Raw genomic sequence first — 21,875 nt, 5'->3', positions numbered from 1 at the left:
TCTTAGTCTCTGGTTTTGTTCTTTATTGTGATTGACTATTTGTGATTATACTATATGAACATGTATGTATATAAATTTTTTAATTTGGTTTTTTATTTTGGATTGTTATTATCTGCATATTAATGACACTGTTACTAATATGTCAGGAAAAATTTGAAAATACTTTAAGTTTAGATCATGAGAAGATGAATATTAAGGCTTTCATACTAAAACTATTCAGATTCATTTTTGTTAATTAAAATAAAGCTGAAAAAGTTAATAAAATAAAATTTGTTGCATTGGCAATTAATCAAAATAAAATAAAAATTTGCTGTACTAAAATTACAAAACTAAAACTGAAATAAAGCTATAGAGAAATATGTTTTTTTTTTTAATTACATAAGCACATAAAAAAAAAAAAAAAAATTACTAAAACTTAACCTAAAATGAAAACTGAAAAATAGCCAATTCAAATTATTAATAAATACTGTATATAAAGTAGTATATTAAAAATACTAAAATAACACTGCTTCAGTACTTAGGTTGTTGGACATGCACACATTCTTGAGTCTATCCAGACATGCAATCAGATCAAATACAATAAGGCCAAGAAGAAAAGTAATGTGGTGCATTCAGTTATAAAAAATAAATGTTTAATAAAACACTTTTATTTCACTTTATAACATCGTTCTATTAAAAACAAATATAATAATAATGAAGACTTTTTTAGTATTATGAAAAAAAAAAATCTGTGAGTGTGTTTTCTATAGATGTTGTTGTTACTTCAAACAGACTGTCCTTCAAATGATCATTAAAATCCACCAAACAGTGACGGTGAATGACCATTTTTGTTAAAGTCCCATCTAGATTTAGGCTTAACAGCTATAAAAACAATCATTATAATAGTACAACTTAACCAGTCCTAGAAGAAACATCTCGTGTTACCTTTGCTGAAGTCTTTGGGGTCTAGAGAGAGGCTGTATCCCGGCAGGGTCTCCAACAGGAGTTTGTAACAGGCCTTCCAGCCAGGTTCGGGGATGGTGGGCGCCACACACTGCATGGCTGCGACGCGTTTGAAGAACGCTGATTTCCGTTGGAAGCCGATGAGCTCGTAGAGCTCTGATAGCACACTATATCGCTGGATCTTCTCCTCTTCTGACAGCTGAACACATAGACAAATGTTCAAAGACCATTCCTAATTGAGCAGCTTCGAATACTGACTTGCTGCAAGCCCTCACCTGGCCTAGATTGATGTAAACGGCGTTCTGCAGGAATTCAGACGCCTCCATGGCTCGCTTCTGAATGGCCAACACTCTGACAGCCTTAATACAGGCCTCCAGCTCAATCACTCCTGCACTCTTATACTGAAAGACAGACAACAAGATTTTCATTTTTATGAGTTATGAGCTGTCAACTTAAACTGCTAATTTAGTGCAGTAATTATTTATATTAAAAAATAATTATAAAGAAATAAATGAACGCAATTAATCATGGCCAGGCCCACACATATATCCATCTGAGAAATTCAAGCTTAATTAAAAAAATATATATATATATATATCTTTTTTATAAATAAATACATTTCAATAAATTGATTTTTAATGCACAAAGTTTTGCACAAACATGCATAACAGATTGTGAGAACTGCACTCTGAGACCACAAATTATAAAAAAAAATTATCAAATTAAAAAAAAAATTACAAAAGAAAAAAAAACTCATTTTAATTCATTTTCATTTAAATTTAACTTAAATTTATTTATTTTCGTTTTTTAAAAAATACTTTTTGTTTTAAACTTTTAATAATAACTTTTTGTTATTAAAAATTTGTTTGTGATTAAATCATGATATTAAATTACATTTATTATTAAATTCTTAATACAACAATAAATAAGGTTTTAAAAACATATTTTCATAAAAGCACATCATGCCAATAGTTCTGCTATACATGTTTAAGTTAACATAATTTCAGAATGTGAAAATTGCCCTCTGAGACCATAGATTATAATAACTTGCAATACTGAAGTGCAACTATTAGAAAATATTAGTTAAAAAAATATTCAAATATTAGTTAAAAAAACTGGTCAGAAAATTATTAAATAAAATGTTATCATTTAAAAATGTAATTATTAAATCTTTTTTAATACAATAAGATTTTATTTGCACAACAGATAAACAGGGCACAAAAAATAGGGATTCAGGAATTATGTTTTAATTTTAGTTAAAAACCATGCTGACCCCAGAAGTTTTTTATGTTGTTGTTATATATGTTTTTTGTTTTTCTCAAGTTAGTTAATATATTTTTATAATGTTGATGTATTGTACTCTGAGACCATAAAGATAAAAACTTGCAATATTGAAGCTCACTGGAGAATATTTAAAGAAAAGATCTGCAGGTCAGAGAAAGGTCATGCTGTAGGTCCATCTCTTACATGTCTCTGTTCAGGATGTGTCATCATATTTGAAAATCAAAACACAGCAGTGGATGGAGGCACAAAGTGCTCTGTTCAAATCTATGAATTTACAAGGCTGCAGTGTCCCCTGCTGGCTGCTGGCAGAACAGCTGATGTGGCAGAAATGAGCAGTTGGAGATCAATGAAACGAACAGAGATTGAATAAGCAGCTCATACACAAGACTGGGGTCAAATACTTTACTTTTCATAAGCCTCACTCAATATGAGAAACAGTGAGTTTAAAATGCACCATTCAAAAAGATATTTTAATAGCAGTATTAGACCATCCCTAGGGGCTACTTGCTGTGTAAAACACCTACTTAAAAACGAGCCGGCCCTGTTTGCCATCTCAGAGCGAGAGGTGATGAATAATGAAACAGAACTTTGAGTGTTTAATACAACAATAAGCCACGAGAAACTGTGTGTTAAAGTGGATTTACCACAATTAAATTATAGGCACAAAGCAATGTGCACTTAAAACTCCCCTAACTGGAGCAAAATCACTATAATACAAAGATTTGGTAGACTTATTATTTTTAAAAAGACCAGATATCCATGTTCAATAAATAATTACATTTTTATTATTAAAATAGTTTGCAAAGGCTGTTTTAAAGGTGCTTTAAATGTGCCTCATTAAATCAGATTTTAAACTGACAGTAAAAAAAAAAATATATATATATATATATCTTATATATATATATATATATATACTATATATATATATATATATATATATATTTTTTTTTTTTTTTTTTTTTTTTTTTTAAGTAAAATACTTCCACTTCAGATTAATGCTGTTGTTTTAAACTTGCTATTCCTCAAAGTATACAGACAAAAATATTTACATTAAAAATGAATTAAGAACTGTTTTCAAAAGTGCTAATAATAAATGTTTCTTGGGCAGCAAATGATTATATTAGAATGATTTCTGAAGGATTATGTGACACTTGAAGACTAGAGTAATGATGCTGAAAATTCAGTTTTGCATCACAGTAATAAATTATATTTTAGAATAATTCAAAATTGAAATCAATTATTTTAAATTGTAATAATATTTCAAAATATTATTGTATTTTTAGATCAAATAATTGCAGCACTGAACTAAAACCAAAAAAAAACATTTTTCATTTAATTTAGTTTAACTTGATTTACTAAAATAACAAAACAAAAAAAAATCATGAAAATGCAACAAAAATGACTAAACTGTGACTGATTCTAAATAATAATAATGCTATAACAGTATGTCAATGGTACTACAATAACACATGGATAGAACTTCCAGAAAACAAATTGATCCTCCACAGCAGAGAACAGCATCTCAGAAAGAGCAGATCCTTTGTGTGCAAGAAATTACCTTGCCGTAGTAAGAGATCGCCTCCTTGTATTTCTCGATGATGTCCTCCTGACTCAGGCAGTTCTTGGCTCGGCCGATCTCAGCGCTCGTGTCTGCACTGATGCCACTGGACGTCAGAGCACCTGGACAGGAAAACGACCATGAAAGATTGAGAAAACAAAGCAGAAAAACAAGCCAATTCTGTACTCTGCATGCCACTGTAACACATCCATTCACATTACATTATTTTGAAATGCTATAAAGCCTAAAGTCCACAATAATATTAAAGATTCTTGCATTATGCAGCTCTGAGATATAAGATGCTGCAATTGGTTTGATGACGTGTGATGGAAAGTCGTGGAGCAATCTCTTGAATTAAATATGAAAGTCATCAAGAAACATTTTTTTGATGAAAAAAAAATAATTACACACTCAGGATGTTTATTAAAGAAACATAAGAACAAATTGACCCTATTTACTTTAATAAGCCTATTTACTTATTACCACAAGAAATACAAATGACACCAAAACACTGACCTCTAGTGGCAGTAAATCGCAGAAGTTGTAAAGTTGTACTGTAAAATCCTGCCAGTCTAAATTAATCCCTATGTCAAACCCATAGGTTTCTAATAAATTATGGTTAAGCGTTATCATCAAAAACATAAACCAATCTGATCAGTAAGTATCTGCACTGATGATTTTTAACATGATAACTACTACAAAAAAATCAATAAGAAAACACACAAATATCCCATCTAATGATTGCAAAAGTTAAGAAATCCAGCTGAAATCAATTCAAATCCATGCACTGAAATCACGGTAGATATTTTCATTGCTGTCAGATCAGAAACACAGAAGGCCACCCAAAAACACCTGCACACATGCACAAGCACAACAAAGTAACTAAAACTACGTCACAAATGCACAAACGGGCAGGAACAAGAGCCATATCTTGAGCTCTATCGTGTGCTTTACTGTACCTGGATCAATGAGAACTTCTTGAGCGCCTGAAGACAGAGAGATAAACAAACAGAGAGGGAGAGACAGAGAGAGAGAAAACCTGGTTCACTCTTTGGCACAAGCAGTGAGCAGTGTTAGTACAGCACATATCAGGGCACAAAATGGTCTGTTATGATCCTGACATCGCTGTCTGTAGAGCAGTAGGGATGAGCAGACATGCAGCACGACTGAGAAGTGATGGGCTCGTTCTAAATAATGACCATTAACAGACACTGAGGAAGCATGCAAGCTTTAAAAAAACATTATTCATAGTCTTATATTAATGAAAAAATCTTGTACAGCTGTGTGTTTGTAAGAAACAAATCCATCACTTAGGCATTTTAACTCTAAACTGTCACTTCCAGCTAAAATATAGTCCATAATCTATAATAACGCTTCATCCAGTGGAAAGTCTGTCCTCTGTTGCCCTCTCACAACAAAATCCACCGATATATTTGTTTAGAATTGTTTTTGTTTGTAAACAGTGCTTGCTCCGTGCATATTTCTCTCCCGATTCAGACAAGACAACTTTGTCACAGGAGAGAGCAATGTTATGGACAGAGGACTCATATTTTAGCTGGAAGAAATGGTTTGAGGTGGATTTGTTTCTTACAACACACAGCTTTCACTTCACAAGACATCAATAGAGTCGTGTGGATTACTTGTGAATTATTGCTATGTTTTCATCAGCTGTTTGGACTCCCATTCTGACGGCACCCATTCACTGCAGAGTGAATTTACTGGTGCACAAAATGATGTAGTGCTAAATTTCTCCAAATCTGCTCCCATAAACAAATAAACTCATCTGAGGATGATGACATTTCTTTGTGAACTATTCTTTTAAGTCATACTTAAAATATGTGCCTATCACTGGATTAGATATTAAAATATCAAACCAAAATGCAGCTGCACAAATGCTGAGAGAGCTCTTTTTGCTCAGCATCTCATTTTAAACAGCATCTATTTTTATCATTCATCATACACACAATTGTTGTGAAAAATTTACTTGGAAAGTGCCTATTTGTTGAAAAATAAATGTCATTTGATTTGATAATTTGTAATGCACCAAAATGAAATTCATTTCAAATGTGCAAATACTTTTTGGAACTACTACAGATGCAAATTTTGATTTGATAATTTGTAATGCACCAAAATGAAACGAGACAACACAGACCGCAAACAGAAGACAAACAAAAGAAAAGCAGAACCGCCCAGAACAAAGACACAGAAAAGCACAAGAACCGCCAACGCGAAAGGGACACGGGAGAACGAACAGAACAGAAGGCCAACAGAGGACACGAACAAAGGAAAAGCCAGAGCCGACTGTGAATATTGTGTAGAAAAAACCACAACAGAGCGCTATTTTTAGAATATAAAATGTGTATTAATATGCTTATTTATTAATGAGTGATGCAAATCTGTAGCAAAAACCCCACCACAGCGCACTAATTAGCAAGAAAAGACAAAGGGAAAATGAAAGGGAAAAGAAAGAAGAAAGAGAGGGGAGAAAAGGAGAAGAAAAGAGAAAGAACGAAGAAAAGAAAATGGTTTTTTTTGTGTTTTGCGTGTGTTTTTATTGTGTTTTTTCATTATAGAAAAGAAAGAAAGAAAAGACAGGAAAGAAAGGGACGAAAGACGGGAAGAAGATAGGCAAAGAGGAACAAGGGAAGGGGGAGGGGGAGGAAAATGTCGAAATAAGAAAGAGACAAAGGAGGGACAAAAGAAAAGAAAGAAGAAAGGAGGGAAAGAAAGAAAAAGAAAAGAAAAGAAAGAAGAAAAAAGAATGAGGGGGGGGAAACTTGAACGAAAAAAAGACAGGAAAGAAGAAAAGAGAAGAAGGAAAGAGAAGAAAGAAATAGGAAGAAAGAAAAACAGAAAGAAAGAAGCCCGAGAGCGAAGAAAAGAAAGAAAAAGAAAGAGAAGAAAGAAAGAAAATAAACGACAGAAAGAAAAGAAAGCCAAGCACGAAAAGAAAATGAAAAAGAAAGAAAAAAAGGAAAAAACGAAAGACACAAGGCAAAGAAAGGAAAGAAAGAAAAAAAAGAAAGAAAAGGAAAGAAAGAAAGAAAGAAAGAAAGAAAGAAAGAAAGAAAGAAAGAAAGAAAGAAAGAAAGAAAGAAAGAAAGAAAGAAAGAAAAAGAAACCTAAACAACAGTATATTAAATTTCAGGGGGAGGGGAAATAATAATAATAATAAATTGTACAAAATAAATAAATAGATTAATTGAAAACTATGTTGCTCTGTACTAGAATGATCTCACATTCCTCTGCTTTAGATCAGTATGACAGACTGAGCAATAATCATAATCAAACACTTCTGCTGCTGTCAGTGGAGAAAATTTGACGGTTCACTCCTAATCCTAATCCTAAATTTATTTAAGAAATAAACAGCAAAGAGCAATAAATTACATCTGAGCATGCACGGACATATCATTAAAGAGACATCCCACTCTTTCACTGGCTTATTCACTTACAAATTAATTGATGATGTAAATAAAATCATTATTTCAGTTTCCATAGGAGGTCCTCACATTTCTTTCTTGAATATATGTGTGTGTGTGGAAAAAAAGATATACAGAAGATCTACAACAGAATTAAATATGAACTCCAGAATCTCTCAAGCCATTAAAGCAAAAATATGATGAAGTATATCATCTTGATACTGTTTGTTTAGATAAAAAGAGTTGTTGTAGATGTGTCTGACTGCACTGACCAGGTCTGTGTCTCTTTCCAGCATCGGCAGCAGAGGAGACGCTAGGTTTGCGGGCTCCGCTCTTCCCCGCAGTGCCTCCTGGGTAATGGAAGATGACAGACGCAGAGCACAAGCCCTCCAAAGCAGCTGAGGAACAACACACAAACCATTTCACTGTAACTGTTCATCACTGGACAGATGATCTGTCATGCAGGTTTTAAAGCAGCATGCATTTAGGAAAAAACTGAAAATGTCAATTGCTTGGATGTGAAGAGCTGGAGATTGTGATGAAAGTTTACTGGATTTGTTAGCTTAGTTAGCTGGTCAGCACATGAGTTTAAATTTTTTTTATAATTTTGCACTGGCATATAAGTGATTTTATCACACCAGGGTTATTATAGTAACTAAGGGCCAGCTTGCACCAGCGCAAACCGTCTTTTGGCGTTAAATTTGTACTGTCAGTTTTTACTAAAGACGCGCAGTGACGAATTAGCTCTGAAAAGGCATGGACACAGTTATTTTTGCACCTGACCTTACTGAATATGTATTTATAGGAGTTTCCATTTCAGACGCAAAATTTATAAGAGGAGAGTATTCAAATGAATCACTCAATGCATTTTACCAATGTATCCGCTCGTCGAATTACTGACATTTGTGCCATTATTTAACGCCAAAAAAAAGCATGTCTTAAAATATTTTGCGCTTGAAATGGCTGCAATTATTGTTGCTTGTCGGAGGCACCACAGAGACAGGATGAGACACTGTGCCAGGATGAGACACTTTTTTCCACATGTAGCCTATTCATTTATTTGGAATGCCAGAAGAACACATTGTCCGAACATATCGTTTGCCAATCCATGTTATTTTTAATTTGCTTCAGAAAATAAAAGACGACTTGGAACCCTCAACTACGAGTCTCGCAATACCAGCTCTATCATAGCTTCTTGCAACCCTTTATTTTTTTGGCCTCCAGTTCTTTTCAACGTAGCCTACTGTAGGTTATTTATTTCTTTATTCTTTATTTGCGACCACGCTAATTTGCACTGCGCCTGGTATATTGCGTTGGTCGATATGTAAATGAGATGTTGTGACTGTGTTCTTTAACTTACGTGTTGTTATTAAATCACCTGCAGAAATTTCCATGCCCATCTGTGCTGTTTTGGAATTGCACTCTCGCGCTAGTTTGCCCTGTTTAGTAAAATTGGCCCTAAAAGTACTAAAATTTGTTGACTGAAAATTTAAATAAAATTAAATAAAAAAAATTAACATCTAATTTTCTTTTATTTTAAACTTGATGTTCTAAAATAACTCAAATAAAAATTAAACTACAAAAAAAAATACAAAAAAATACAAAAATATACTAAAAGTTCAGACTTGAATAAAATATTAACAAAAACTATAATAGTATTGAATGATACTAGTTAACTAAAGCTATGTTTTTGTTTTGTTTTTAACTAAGATTAGGTTTATTTTTATATATATTTCCTTTTTCAGCTATTAACATTTCTGATTCATTTAGTTTAATAACTAAATGAATTAATAATATTAATTAAAAATAAAAAATTAAATATTCCTAAATTATTATAACAATATTACAAAAACTACTAAATTTTATAAAAACAACAAAATTATTTAAACTTGAATTTAAAATGACAATATAAAAAAATAAAACTATTTTAACATTAATAAACACTATAAAAGTATCACCATAACTTGGTGTGAAAGTATATTTGTGAAACGTTTATCAATCAATCACCATCTTACCTCCCAGCCACAGGAAGTCATTGACAGACCGCAGCAGCTCTACAGCCATGTGATAATGTACGAGGGCGTCCTGCAGCATGCCTGCCTGCAGACACAGATCCCCGACGTGCTTCCTCATGCGGCCCTGACAGCGTTTCTTGTAGTGCCTGAGGAAGAGGAGCAGCAACAGGCGTCAGATAAACATTCAGCATTTACACACAGAGCTTAATCGATGCAAGACGCGCTCGCAGCCAAGTGCAGGTGACGTCAGCCATATTTAATTAAAGTTATTTTTATCAGCGGTGGATCGATTTGGCTCTCCTTATATGGAACACAAATATGCTGATGTGGTTTTGTATCAAGCTTGGTCTTCTGTCTTAGCCCAGGATTTACAGACAGAGAGAGGAAGCTGGAGGTGAGGATAGGGATGCAGTAGGAAGGGGCTGCACAGGCAAAACTGATGGGGGGGATTTTAACTAAAGGGGACATAAAGCAACTTGATGTCAGTCCCATGGGGATGAAAAATGAAATCATTTTTTTTAAAATGAGGGGTTTCTATTTTATAAACATGAAGAGGTAAAACTCTGGTGGAAGGACCCCTATAGATTGTGTGCAAGAGGGTCAAGTGTTATTCAAGTGAGAACCAGCCAGAAGAGAAATAGGAGAATATTATCTTAACTTTAATAAGTTTACACTTTTTCATACAGAGGATGTATCAGTAAAAATATAAATACTTTATATGATTAGCAATAGTCTAATGATTAAGCAAATATTGAAAGACTTCAACATCAGGGCCTTTTTTTTTTTTTTTTTTGCCCAATTCAAGCATAATATTTTTTGACAGATACAAATACACTAAACTATCATCTTTAAATGTTTCAATGCTATATTGAAGGGAATATTTATAAAGATTTATAATATTGAAAATAACATCAAATATGCACCAAATAAGTCAAATTAAATAAGTAAAAAAATAAAAATAGAAAAAAATCAGCAATTTTTACTATAATAGTATTTATTTATAATAATTTTATATATAGAGAGAGAGAAGGTATACATGTATTGACTTGTATATAGAAGTAATAATATTAATAAACCAATATAGATAATTACTAAGATTATTATTTTAATAATCGATTAGCCTAAACCTACACTATAGACCTCAAACTTGGTTATACAAATTTGCCAAAAAAAAATAAAAAAAATCAATACTTTTTATATATTACTATATGCATTAAAAACAAAAAAAATATTTAAAACTAAATATTATCTTTATAAACATATAATCTATATCCATTATAATTCAATATATACCATATTTATATTAATACATTTAACTTCCGATCAAATCTTCACAACTAAACTCAGAGAGTGTTTCTATAGATGCATGGATGTCATATTCAAATTCATGCTGCGACCGTAGATGAGATGAGCATAAAGCTTTGCGAGCAATCACTCATGAATTACTGAGTGACATCCATGCATTTCTGCAGTTAAAACAGACAGAGATAGTGAATAAGAAATACAGCATGCTTGATTAAACACTTGACCCTTTCAGGCACCAGGACCCAAAGAATTGTTCTTCCAACACAGATTCAAAATATTCTCACCATAAAGGTGAAGTGTGTCAGTTATGCATAACCAAACAGAACTGCAAAACAGTACAAATCTACCATTAGTCAAGCAAACAGGGGGTTTGCCGCTGGTTTATTCTAAAGCTGATAATTCACTCGAAAAAAAAAAAAGACACACTTCACCTTTAAACAATCGACTAGAAGATGACATGAGGACACAAAGTTTCTAAATCTTTTTCCGTTCCTGCACATTGACTTTCATCTCATAAATTTGACCTTTCTACTCTAAACTGAGACACAAGAGAACTGAGGTCCAACAACTGTGTCACTGACGGGGAGAGGAAGAGGCTGATCAGGTAAGAATGAACTAAACCGGCTCACCTTTTCACACCCAATAATAAACTCACAGGACAGTAGAAAGAAAAGAAGAAAGACAAATAAAACAAGGCAAAACAAGAGAAGGGGAGAAAAAACAACAACCATGAAAAACATGACAAAACTCATGAAAAAGGATAGAAGATCATGCACGGTTGACCTACAAGCAAAAGCATCATATACTGTGGGACTCCTGGGCATTCAGTATTCCCCACAGTCAATTCAGACTTCATTTAAGAGGAAATACCATCAGCAGATGAACTGCAGTGGGTTCGTGGGTTAAAAAAAGCAAATAACTTCTCAAATCATAAACATTTAAAATAAATAAATTCAAAATAAAACACTTATAACAATTTAAAAATCCATAATAAGTTTTTATTATTTTACTTATTAATTTATTGGACTATATTATAATTTTATCTATTAATTTATTGGACTATATTATAAATATATAAACATTTTATTTAGGTACTTGCATGCTAAAATGCAAAAACATAAATATAAAAAAGAAATGTGTGTATGTATTATATATAAAATATCTAAAAATATATAATTTTATTTGTTTATCTAAATGTGATGTTGGTTACTGGCCACATGAATGATATACGAAGATGCTAATTTATTGTTAAATTATTACTATAAATATTTAAATTAATTAATTCAAAATAACACTTAAAAAATACATAAATACATAAATCAAAATATTTTATTATTAAGATTGAGATATATATATCAAACATTTATATATAAAATCTCAGGTGAAACTTATATATTAGATATAAATATTTTAGGGTTTCAGCTGACAAAAAGTTTGGAAATCCATTGTCTAAATAAAATTAACAAAAAATAAAACATTAAAAACTAAAATCAGTCAGTATAAATGCTACAGATAAATTTGGGCACAGTAAGAAAAATAAATATAAAGAATTTTCAACAGATTCCGTTAGTAGTGATAATAAAGTATATGGGTCATTCCGTGTCAGATCAACCAAATTTCAGAAATTTCCCCGGCTTAAATTTTGGATTTTGCTAATATTTTTTCTGAAGAAAGATAAACATGTACAGTGATGATAGCCCAAATATTAAATGTCATGGATGAATATTTACTAAGTTATCCACTGTTTTGTAGAGGAGGGTCAAATCTTTAATATCAGCTTATAACCGATATAATACCTCTCCATCATGCATCCCGAAAAATGAAGCTTGGCTTAGCAAGATATTAATTAAGTGTTAATTGAAGTTTCATGAGCCACCCTTTTCTAGATACAGACATACAGGTAATGGGTTTTCCAATAACTGATTAATCTGGCTGCCAATAAAGCTGAACATATTCTCAGAGCCCAAACTCACCTGCTGTCTGTGTCCAAGCCCACAAAGTCCTTCTTCTCAAACGGCACACACAGCATTTGTATCTTATCGCCAGATTTATCAGTCGCTCTGTCCAGCCTTTTCGACTCTAGGACGATAAATATAGACTCCACGAAATCCTCCACCCGCTTCTCCACATCAGGACAGTCGTCGTAGCTGGGGTAGAACGCCACATCTGTCCGCTGCTGTTCGGCCACCTCCCCCTGCAGCCCGAACACCAGCAGCCTCGAGTCGTACAGCGTGGAGCCGAACACCTCCTTCTGCCCGTGGAACCGGTCGGACGTCTGCGGCCACTCTTTGGCCGTGGTGCAGCTGGTCACTGAGATGAGACCCACCACTTTGCGGTGGGTTTGAAAGTCGCCCCACTCGTTGTTCTCAGGGGGGTAATGGTGGCGGAATCGGATGAAGAGGACGCGCTGGGAGTCCCGTATGCTGACCTGGCTAACGCTGGCGATGCGTTTGTAGATGCGGAAGAACTGGTCCTCTGGGACAATGCCCATGGGCTGGACCACCACCACGACCGTCTGATGGTCCTCAGCACACTGCATGTAGTCCGGGACACTCATGTCTGCATACAGTGACTCTAGAGAAGGAAAACAATCCACAAAACAACATTCTCTTTTATTACAGCAGCTTTCAAAGGGGTTAAATAGAGTTATCCATCTATTCTACTGTACATTTGAATATTTTGATGTATGATGTATTGTAAATGCTTTTTTTAAACAATGGGCAAAAGAGAAATTCATATTAAATAAGAAATTTAAATTAATAAAAGTAATTATATTTCTAATATATACACACACACAGGCAGCTAAAAGTTTGTAATAATTAAGTTTGTTTTCTTTATCATAAATCTCACAAAGGCTGCATTTATTTGCTCACAAAATGCTATAAAAATGGCAATATTTTAATATTATTAAAATTTAAAATAACTGTTTTGTAATTGCATATATTTTAAAATGTAATTTATTGCTGTGATGCCAAACTGAATTCACAGGCGCCATTACTTCAGTCTTCAGTCTCATATGAACCTTCAGAAATAATTCTAATATTCTGATTTGCTGATAAAATATTAATTATGGTTCTTAGCATCAATGTTGAAAACAGTAATGTTATGTTTTAGTGTTCTGTTGGACAGCAATTAAATACACTGTCCTATTAACATAAAAGGACTACTGAATAAACTTCAGTAATCAAGTACAAGTAAATAACTAAAATAAAATCCCAAAATGTGTAATATTTTACATATTCGTAACCATAAACGGAATAAAACAAGAGTGCGTTATAAAATCCAACATTAAAAACAAACCAGAGTTCAATGATTCAGCCTTAAACTAAATCCAAATGCGTTCCTTATTAAATTATCCTGTTTCATAAAACAATCATCATTGTTTGTTCATTCAAAATGACATATTTGTATAACATTTGTGTTTATTTTGGTCAGATTTCAAACGCGTGTTTGAATGAAACATCTTCAAATTTATCAGCTGATATCAACGTGTCAACAGCGTATTAACGTACGTTATGAAACTCACAACTCAGAAAGTGTAACATTTATTCTAATATAACGCTGGCAGAATAATCATATGCTTTTAAAATATGTGTGTGCAAAAGCTTGTTTTACTCACAAACGCTCTTCCTGTCTACACTGCTGCCGCTTCTTCTGCTACAGTCTGTCAATGAGATAAAAGCGGGTGACACATTCATGTGTTTATAAGCGCCCCCTGTTGGATGAGCGCCAACATTCACTGTGTAATAATATAATATAATATAATATAATATAATATAATATAATATAATTAGTGCTATCAAATGATTAATCACATCCAAAATAAAAGTTTGTTTACATAATATATGTATGTGAAATGTGTATATTTATTATGTATAAATACACACACATACAGTATATATTTTGAAAACATTTACATGTATATACATTTATATAGTCATATTTTTATATTTTATATTATATATACATTTATTTAATATAAAAACAACATATTTTTCTTAAATATATACATGCACGTGTTTGTGTTTGTATTTAAATATACATAATAAATCTACACAGTAAACACACATATATTATGTAAACAAAAACTTTTATTTTGGATGCGATTAATGATTTGACAGCACTAAATATAATATAATATAATATTTTTTTATTGTATGTTTAATGCTTGCAGCAAAAAGAAAACATTTCTACAACATAAATCATTTTCTAATTCTAGTATATTAATATAATAAACATAAACATTATATATATATAGTATATTAATATATAATAATTTCATTTTTACGTTCTCCATTTGTACATTAAATTAAACAAAGATATTTTAGTGTGGGTTCTGCATTATAAAAGAATAATTGGCGGCATTAAATGTTTAAAAAACGTTAAATAGAATATTTAATCGCCTTTCATACATATAATATATCCAGAAAATGTTTCCGAGAGGTTGATCATCTCAGAGACCGCTCCACTCAGAGGCCTCCCTCACACCGCAGACCTCTCCGCTCGCCTGCAGGCGTTCCCCTCTGCGCCTGTCATATGATCAGCTTCCCGTTTGTTTGTGTTCATGCAGCAAGCTAACCGCTTCCCACTATGAAACCTCCGCATCTGTATTCAAACTAAACCTGTAATCCACACCGATCCGACCTCGATCACTCAAACAGAGTCTACAGAGTCCGCGCAGACAGATCAGAGGGATTCAAAGCTTTAAAAACGGCGTTATAATGTCGATCGAGTACGAGGAGCAGCTAGCCGGAAGCCTGGTGGACTCTTTCCCTAAAGATTTCGGCTACGGGGTGGAAAACATGGATATGATGCAGGAGAACCTGGAAAACTCGACGTCTGCAGACAATAAACCCAGAATCCTGCTGATGGGACTGAGGCGCAGCGGGAAATCCTCCATCCAGAAGGTCAGATCCCATTGGGATACAGCACTGCACTAACTATTAAAGTACCATGGTAAAGCCTTGGATGTGGACACTGCCGATGTAATACCACGCTGTTCTATGAAGTACATACCGTTTTTTTTTTTTTTTTTTTTTTTTGCAAAAACGTATGTTGCATAACCAATGGTACAATAATGGTATCAGATGCTAGTGTGTTGTTTTTACGTATACTGTGGTACGTAAACTGTGGTATATATATAAATTATTTTATTTTTCAGGACAATGCATGTTAACAACAGTACACCTGTAACATGCCAGAGTTAGCCAATGGCTAATTTTCATCTGTAATCCTGTTTGCCAGTTGTATATTGGCATCCTAAGGAAAGTACAATTTTAAAAGTTGGCATGTACATACAAATATATTTGTCTGCTACAGCATAGCTGCAGTAGACGAGAATTGTGAAAATGTAAAATCTCACTACAATAAATTTTAAAAAACAGCATAATTATACACCACAGGCATGTGTGTGTACTGTGTATATTTATTATGTATATAGAAATAACACCTGCATTTATATATTAAGAATAATATGTTATGGTTTATTTATTAACTAGATTTATATATATAATATAAATGATATTAATATAAATATATACATGTAAATATTTTCAAAATATATACTGTATGTGTGTGTATTTTATGTAAATAATAAATACCACACAGTACACCCACATATATTATGTAAACGCAAACTTTTATTTTGGATGCGGTTAATCGTTCTGATAGCACTAATATATATATATATATAGCAGATGTTGATTCAAGTCAACATAAAGTTAAATTCCTATTTGAATAAATTCTATTTATTTTGATCATATTGTGCCTGATTCAATCAGTGCAGTGGTTCCCAATCTGGTCCTGGAGACCCCCAACACTGCACATTTTAGAGGTCTCCCTAATCAAACACACACCTGAGGTTTCAAACTTCATCAGCTCATAAGTGAAGATTCCAAGCAAATATATTTGTCTGCTACAGCATAGCTGCAGTAGACGAGAATTGTGAAAATGTAAAATCTCACTACAATAAATTCTAAAAAACAGCATAATTATACACACAGGCATGTGTGTGTACTGTGTATATTTATTATGTATATATAAATACACACCTGCATTTATATATTTAAGAATAATATGTTATGTTTATTTATTAACTAGATTTATATATATAATATAAATGATATTAATATAAATATATACATGTAAATATTTTCAAAATATATACTGTATGTGTGTGTATTTATATGTAAATAATAAATACACACAGTACACCCACATATATTATGTAAACGCAAACTTTTATTTTGGATGCGATTAATCGTTTGATAGCACTAATATATATATATATATAGCAGATGTTGATTCAAGTCAACATAAAGTTAAATTCCTATTGAATAAATTCTATTTATTTTGATCATATTGTGCATGATTCATCAGTGCAGTGGTTCCCAATCCTGGTCCTGGAGAACCCCCAACACTGCACATTTTAGATGTCTCCCTATTCAAACACACCTGATTCAACTCATCAGCTCATAAGTGAAGATTCCAAGATCTCAAATGTGTGTGTCAGATAAGAGAGACACCAAAAGCATGCAGTGTTGGGGGTTCTCCAGGACCAGGATTGGGAACCCCTGTATCAGTGTATGCATGTTATTGCGTAAAAGAAAAATGCTTTTCTTCATATTTTATCAAAATGGAACATCTATTGATTCTGCTAACATAACCAAGTGAAATGCATTTCAAATATTGCTTCATGCTGCAATTAGAACTATAATTGCAAAAGAACATTTCCTGTTATTAAGCAACACCAGAGCTTGAATTGAGGGGGGATGCGGGGGGGTGGCATCCCCCGGTGAAAAAAAAAAATACAAAATGCATCCCCCCTGTGAAACCAGCATCCCTTTTAGATGATTAATAATGTTGTGTATTATGTAAAATTTATTGTGAAAATGAAATGTTAAAATTCTCTACTTATGATAATTCCCGAACTAACAGCGATTGGCCAATCAGAACTCTAACAAGCTGCCACAAGCTGAAGCAAGTTTCCGTCATTTTTCGTGCAAAATGGTTCAAGCGCAACTTTTGGAGTTATGATTTTTACTTGATTAGAATTTAAAGACATTCCCCAACATAATGTTATTGTGCTGTACGTGTGACTGTGAGGGACTGAGAGACGATAGGAGAGCTGACGAGTATGTCACCGACTTCGCAAAAAAACAAACAAAAACACATCTTGAGAGTCCAGAAGCATTCACTGCGCATTCATGAAGCCCATCAGAATGCAGTCAGAATGCCCTTATTATTCAAGCAATGAAAGAAAATATACCAATGTATGAGTTTTTATGTTTTTATATTCATTGCACAAGCAATGTACTTTTCTGAATATCAGCACATAAATATATTAATCATTTTATTCAACAGTATAGACAGAGCAACGTGGTGTTTCATTCCTTGAATGAATCCGATTTTGAACGAATCATGTGAGCCAGTGATTCAACGGTCCATTCACTTGTTTCGTTTCTAATCGAATTTTGATTTGAATGATTCAATAAATCGTTTATTAAAACAGGAATTTGCTGCCACCTACTGGTGGTTTTATTGTCATCTTTATTTATCCATGACAGTCCTAAACCAGCCAAGGTGCAAGCACAAAAACACATTCAGCAAAATATTGTTTAATTAGCAGTATCGACCCAAATTCCTCAATTTCAGGCCCCAGAAGAAAAAAAAATTACCGTAAAAATTATAATTTGTTTCATAAGGCTAATTTTTCAGACATTTTTTGTAATCATTGTGTAAAATTAGCTGCGGGACAAACCCCAACCCCCACTTAATGCTTCTTAAAATCCTTCATCCTCTAGAACTCAATTTCTGTTGGATGTTTGTGGATGAAATAATACTGCTGTCTTTAAGATGTAACTAGCCTTGTGTTTATAATTGGATAAAGAATGAATCAGTTATGTTTTATAATATCTGTATTTGTACATTGCATATAAACCTATGATGTAATGTTGTGGATCTCAGGTGGTGTTTCATAAGATGTCCCCAAACGAGACGCTCTTCCTGGAGAGCACCAACAAGATCTACAAGGATGATATCTCTGCCAGTTCCTTCGTAAACTTTCACATATGGGACTTTCCAGGCCAGGTGGACTTTTTCGACCCTACATTCGATTACGAGATGATTTTCAGGGGCACCGGGGCGTTGATTTTCGTCATCGATGCTCAGGTGAGCTGATAGAAGTAAATTATAAGTAGAGTGATTGTGATTGAGAGTGCTTGTTGTTTAACAGGCATACTTTCATTTTATTTCTTCAGTATGGGAATTGGCTCACTGCCTGGCATCTTACCGTTGTGTTTGGATGTCTCTCTCTCTCTGTAGGATGACTATGTAGAAGCATTAGGCCGGCTACATCTGACGGTGTCGCGGGCGTTCAGGGTGAACCCAGAGATCAATTTTGAGGTGTTTATACACAAGGTGGACGGTTTATCAGACGATCATAAGATAGAGACGCAGAGAGACATTCATCAGAGGGCTAATGATGATCTAGCTGACGCCAGTCTGGAAAAGCTTCACCTCAGGTTGGTCATTCTGATCCTAACGCCGGATCGATTTGCCAGTCTAATAACAACTAGAGAGCGTTTGGTAGGATTATGTTTTGATTTCAGCAGGGCTACAATGATATTCCAGCAAGTTCCAGCATGTAATGGCATAATATATTATGTATGAATTGTGTGAGCAATATTTCTCTTTATTTGTTTTCAGTTTCTATCTCACCAGCATCTATGATCACTCCATATTTGAGGCCTTCAGTAAGGTGGTCCAGAAACTCATCCCTCAGCTGCCCACTCTGGAAAACCTCCTCAACATATTCATTTCTGTATGTACACAGCTGCATACCCTCATCTTTATTTTCCTCTCTTTCCAATTCTAGATTGCAAACCGAGGTACGTGGTCTAGTCAAAATCCATAGTGCATATTTGTGAATATATTGTTCCCTTTTTAGAATTCGGGGATTGAGAAAGCGTTCCTGTTCGATGTGGTCAGTAAGATCTACATCGCCACGGACAGCTCTCCGGTGGACATGCAGTCGTACGAGCTCTGCTGTGATATGATCGATGTCGTCATTGACGTCTCGTGTATTTACGGGTGAGAAGCTGGGATGCAGTGCTCTATAGATTCACTGCCATTCAAAAGTTTGGGGTTGGGAAGTGTTTTTAATGCTTCTGAAAGACATCTCTTAAACTCATCAAGACTGCATTTAAGCAAACAAACAGTTAAAACATGAAATGTTATTACAACTTTGTATTATAATATACTTTAAAATGTTAAATTGTCCGTCAATTTAATCAGTTTAATGTGTTCTTGCTCAATAAAAGTGTTACTTTCTTTATAAATTCGTATCGACCCCAAACTTTTGAACAGTAATGTATACTAGTTAAAAAAAAAAGATTCTATTAATTTTGTATCCTTTTATAATGCCGACAGTGCGTGATATAAGATGATTGTTATATATGTGTCTTCTATTATGTGTTATGGCTTTTTTAACCCATTTATTGAATGTTTTTAGCCTAAAAGACGACAGCAACAGTAACGCTTATGATAAAGAGTCTCTGGCCATCATAAAGCTGAACAACACCACAGTGCTTTACCTGAAGGAGGTCACCAAGTTCCTGGCCCTGGTCTGCATCCTGAGAGAAGAGAGCTTTGAGAGAAAAGGTACAGACGTTTGACATGATCATTCGCTGTAGAATATCAGCATGTTTTGTTGACTCGTGACTCATGAACACAGTGTTTTTTTATTTAAAGATGACTCGTTTGCAATTTCGCACATGGCTCATGTCTCTGTCTTCCACAGGTTTGATAGACTACAACTTCCACTGCTTTCGAAAGGCCATCCACGAGGTATTCGAGGTGAGCAGCTCCACCCAGAGGACAGGAGCGGCGGTGCAGTCCAGCCCCCCCAGCAGCAGCGGTAACGGCTTGGCCCGACTCAAATCTGCAGCGCTGAACGGTACACCCAGGAGCCTGGTTTAACCCAGGACACAAGGACCTCTAAGAACACAGGGCCTTCACACTAGTGCGCTGAACGTGCGCTAATGTACACGTGAGATTACTGGAGCGTTTCTCTACTTAAACCTGCTGTTCCAGGAGAGACACAACAGGACACTCATACAGGACAGACTACGTTGCTGCTTTTTTATGATATTTTGATGTGTGTGTGTGTGTGTGTCTGTGTGAGAGAGAGATTGTGTGCAGATGCAGCATCAGCTGTTATAATAGGGGAAATGGGAAAACTTTAGCCAACAGAATGAGGCACAATGAAATTATTAAATAGTAAATACAGTCTCAAAACTCATTATGTGTTTATGGTAGCCAAAAGTGCTGTCTAGGTAGGGTGCTCACTAAGTTTTGAGACACAACCACGTTTTTGAGGGGACAACTCATACAGGATGCCAGACTACGTGTTGGCTGCTTTTTTATGATAAGCCAACAGATGCTGTGTGGTGTGGTTGGTGTAGTGTGAGAGAGAGATTGTGTGCAGAATGCAGCATCAGTGTTATAATAGGGGAAATGGGAAAACTTTAGCCCAGAATGATCCAACAGAATGAGGCACAATGAAATTATTAAATAGTAAATACAGTCTCAAAACTCATTATGTGTTTATGGTAGCCAAAAGTGCTGTCTAGGTAGGGTGCTCACTAAGTTTTGAGACACATTCCACCATTTAGACGTTTGAGGGTGAATTTAAAAAAAACAAAAAAAACAAAAAAAAAACATGTTCAAGTAACATTTCACAAACTACTCAAAATGAATAAAAAGCTTAAATTATGCCTATTTTTAGGAGCTTATGGTGTTTACATTGTGATAAAACACCTTTTACCCAAATTCTCATTGCTATAATAAGTCAGAAAATTGTACTTTAATTTCTGTTTTTTATAATTCCAATTATTCACAATTTTTCTAGATTGTCATTACTTAAAGCAGTATTTAAATTGTATTACAGTTAAAAGAAATATATATATATATATATATATATATATATATATATATATATATATATATATATATATTATTTAAATCAGTATAAACGTTGTACAATAAATACCATGCAATTCTTTACCATTTAAAATTATATATATATATATATATATATATATATTATATATATATAATATATATATATATATATATATATATATATATATATATATATATATATATATATATTATTATTATTATTATTATTAATAGTATTATTTTTAAAAATGAGAATAGTTTTTTTTTTTTTTTTTTTTTTTTTTTTTTTTTTTGCATTACAGTAATAAGAATTTGGCTGAAATGTACTTAATTTTATTTTTAAAAAATTATAATATTCTCACAATGTAAAATTTTAAATGAAAAATAGGC

General features: G+C 33.5%; 2 protein-coding genes across 2 annotated transcripts in view; one reads left to right on the top strand and one right to left on the bottom strand.

Moving 5' to 3' along the window:
- The window catches only part of LOC109069068 (trafficking protein particle complex subunit 9-like), a 188,973-nt gene extending 173,906 nt beyond the window's left edge, over positions 1-15,067 (bottom strand). The window contains 9 exon segments of the mRNA XM_042745691.1: positions 925-1,141; positions 1,218-1,343; positions 3,785-3,906; positions 4,744-4,770; positions 7,476-7,601; positions 9,219-9,364; positions 12,497-13,097; positions 14,143-14,187; positions 14,936-15,067. Of these exon segments, the coding sequence (XP_042601625.1) occupies positions 925-1,141; positions 1,218-1,343; positions 3,785-3,906; positions 4,744-4,770; positions 7,476-7,601; positions 9,219-9,364; positions 12,497-13,080 (1,348 nt within the window). The 5' untranslated portion in view covers positions 13,081-13,097; positions 14,143-14,187; positions 14,936-15,067.
- On the top strand, positions 15,067-20,893 carry LOC109105715 (ras-related GTP-binding protein C-like). Its single transcript, XM_042745690.1, has 7 exons — positions 15,067-15,430; positions 18,489-18,692; positions 18,846-19,045; positions 19,230-19,344; positions 19,471-19,613; positions 20,035-20,183; positions 20,323-20,893. Exons 1-7 carry the CDS (start codon positions 15,245-15,247, stop codon positions 20,499-20,501), a joined length of 1,176 nt encoding a protein of 391 aa, XP_042601624.1. The 5' UTR covers positions 15,067-15,244; the 3' UTR covers positions 20,502-20,893.
- Positions 20,894-21,875: the final 982 nt, after the last annotated feature.

This window comes from Cyprinus carpio, chromosome B19 (genome assembly GCF_018340385.1).
Source record: "Cyprinus carpio isolate SPL01 chromosome B19, ASM1834038v1, whole genome shotgun sequence".
NCBI classification, from domain to species: domain Eukaryota; kingdom Metazoa; phylum Chordata; class Actinopteri; order Cypriniformes; family Cyprinidae; genus Cyprinus; species Cyprinus carpio.
This window is presented reverse-complemented; position numbering and strand designations above follow the sequence as displayed.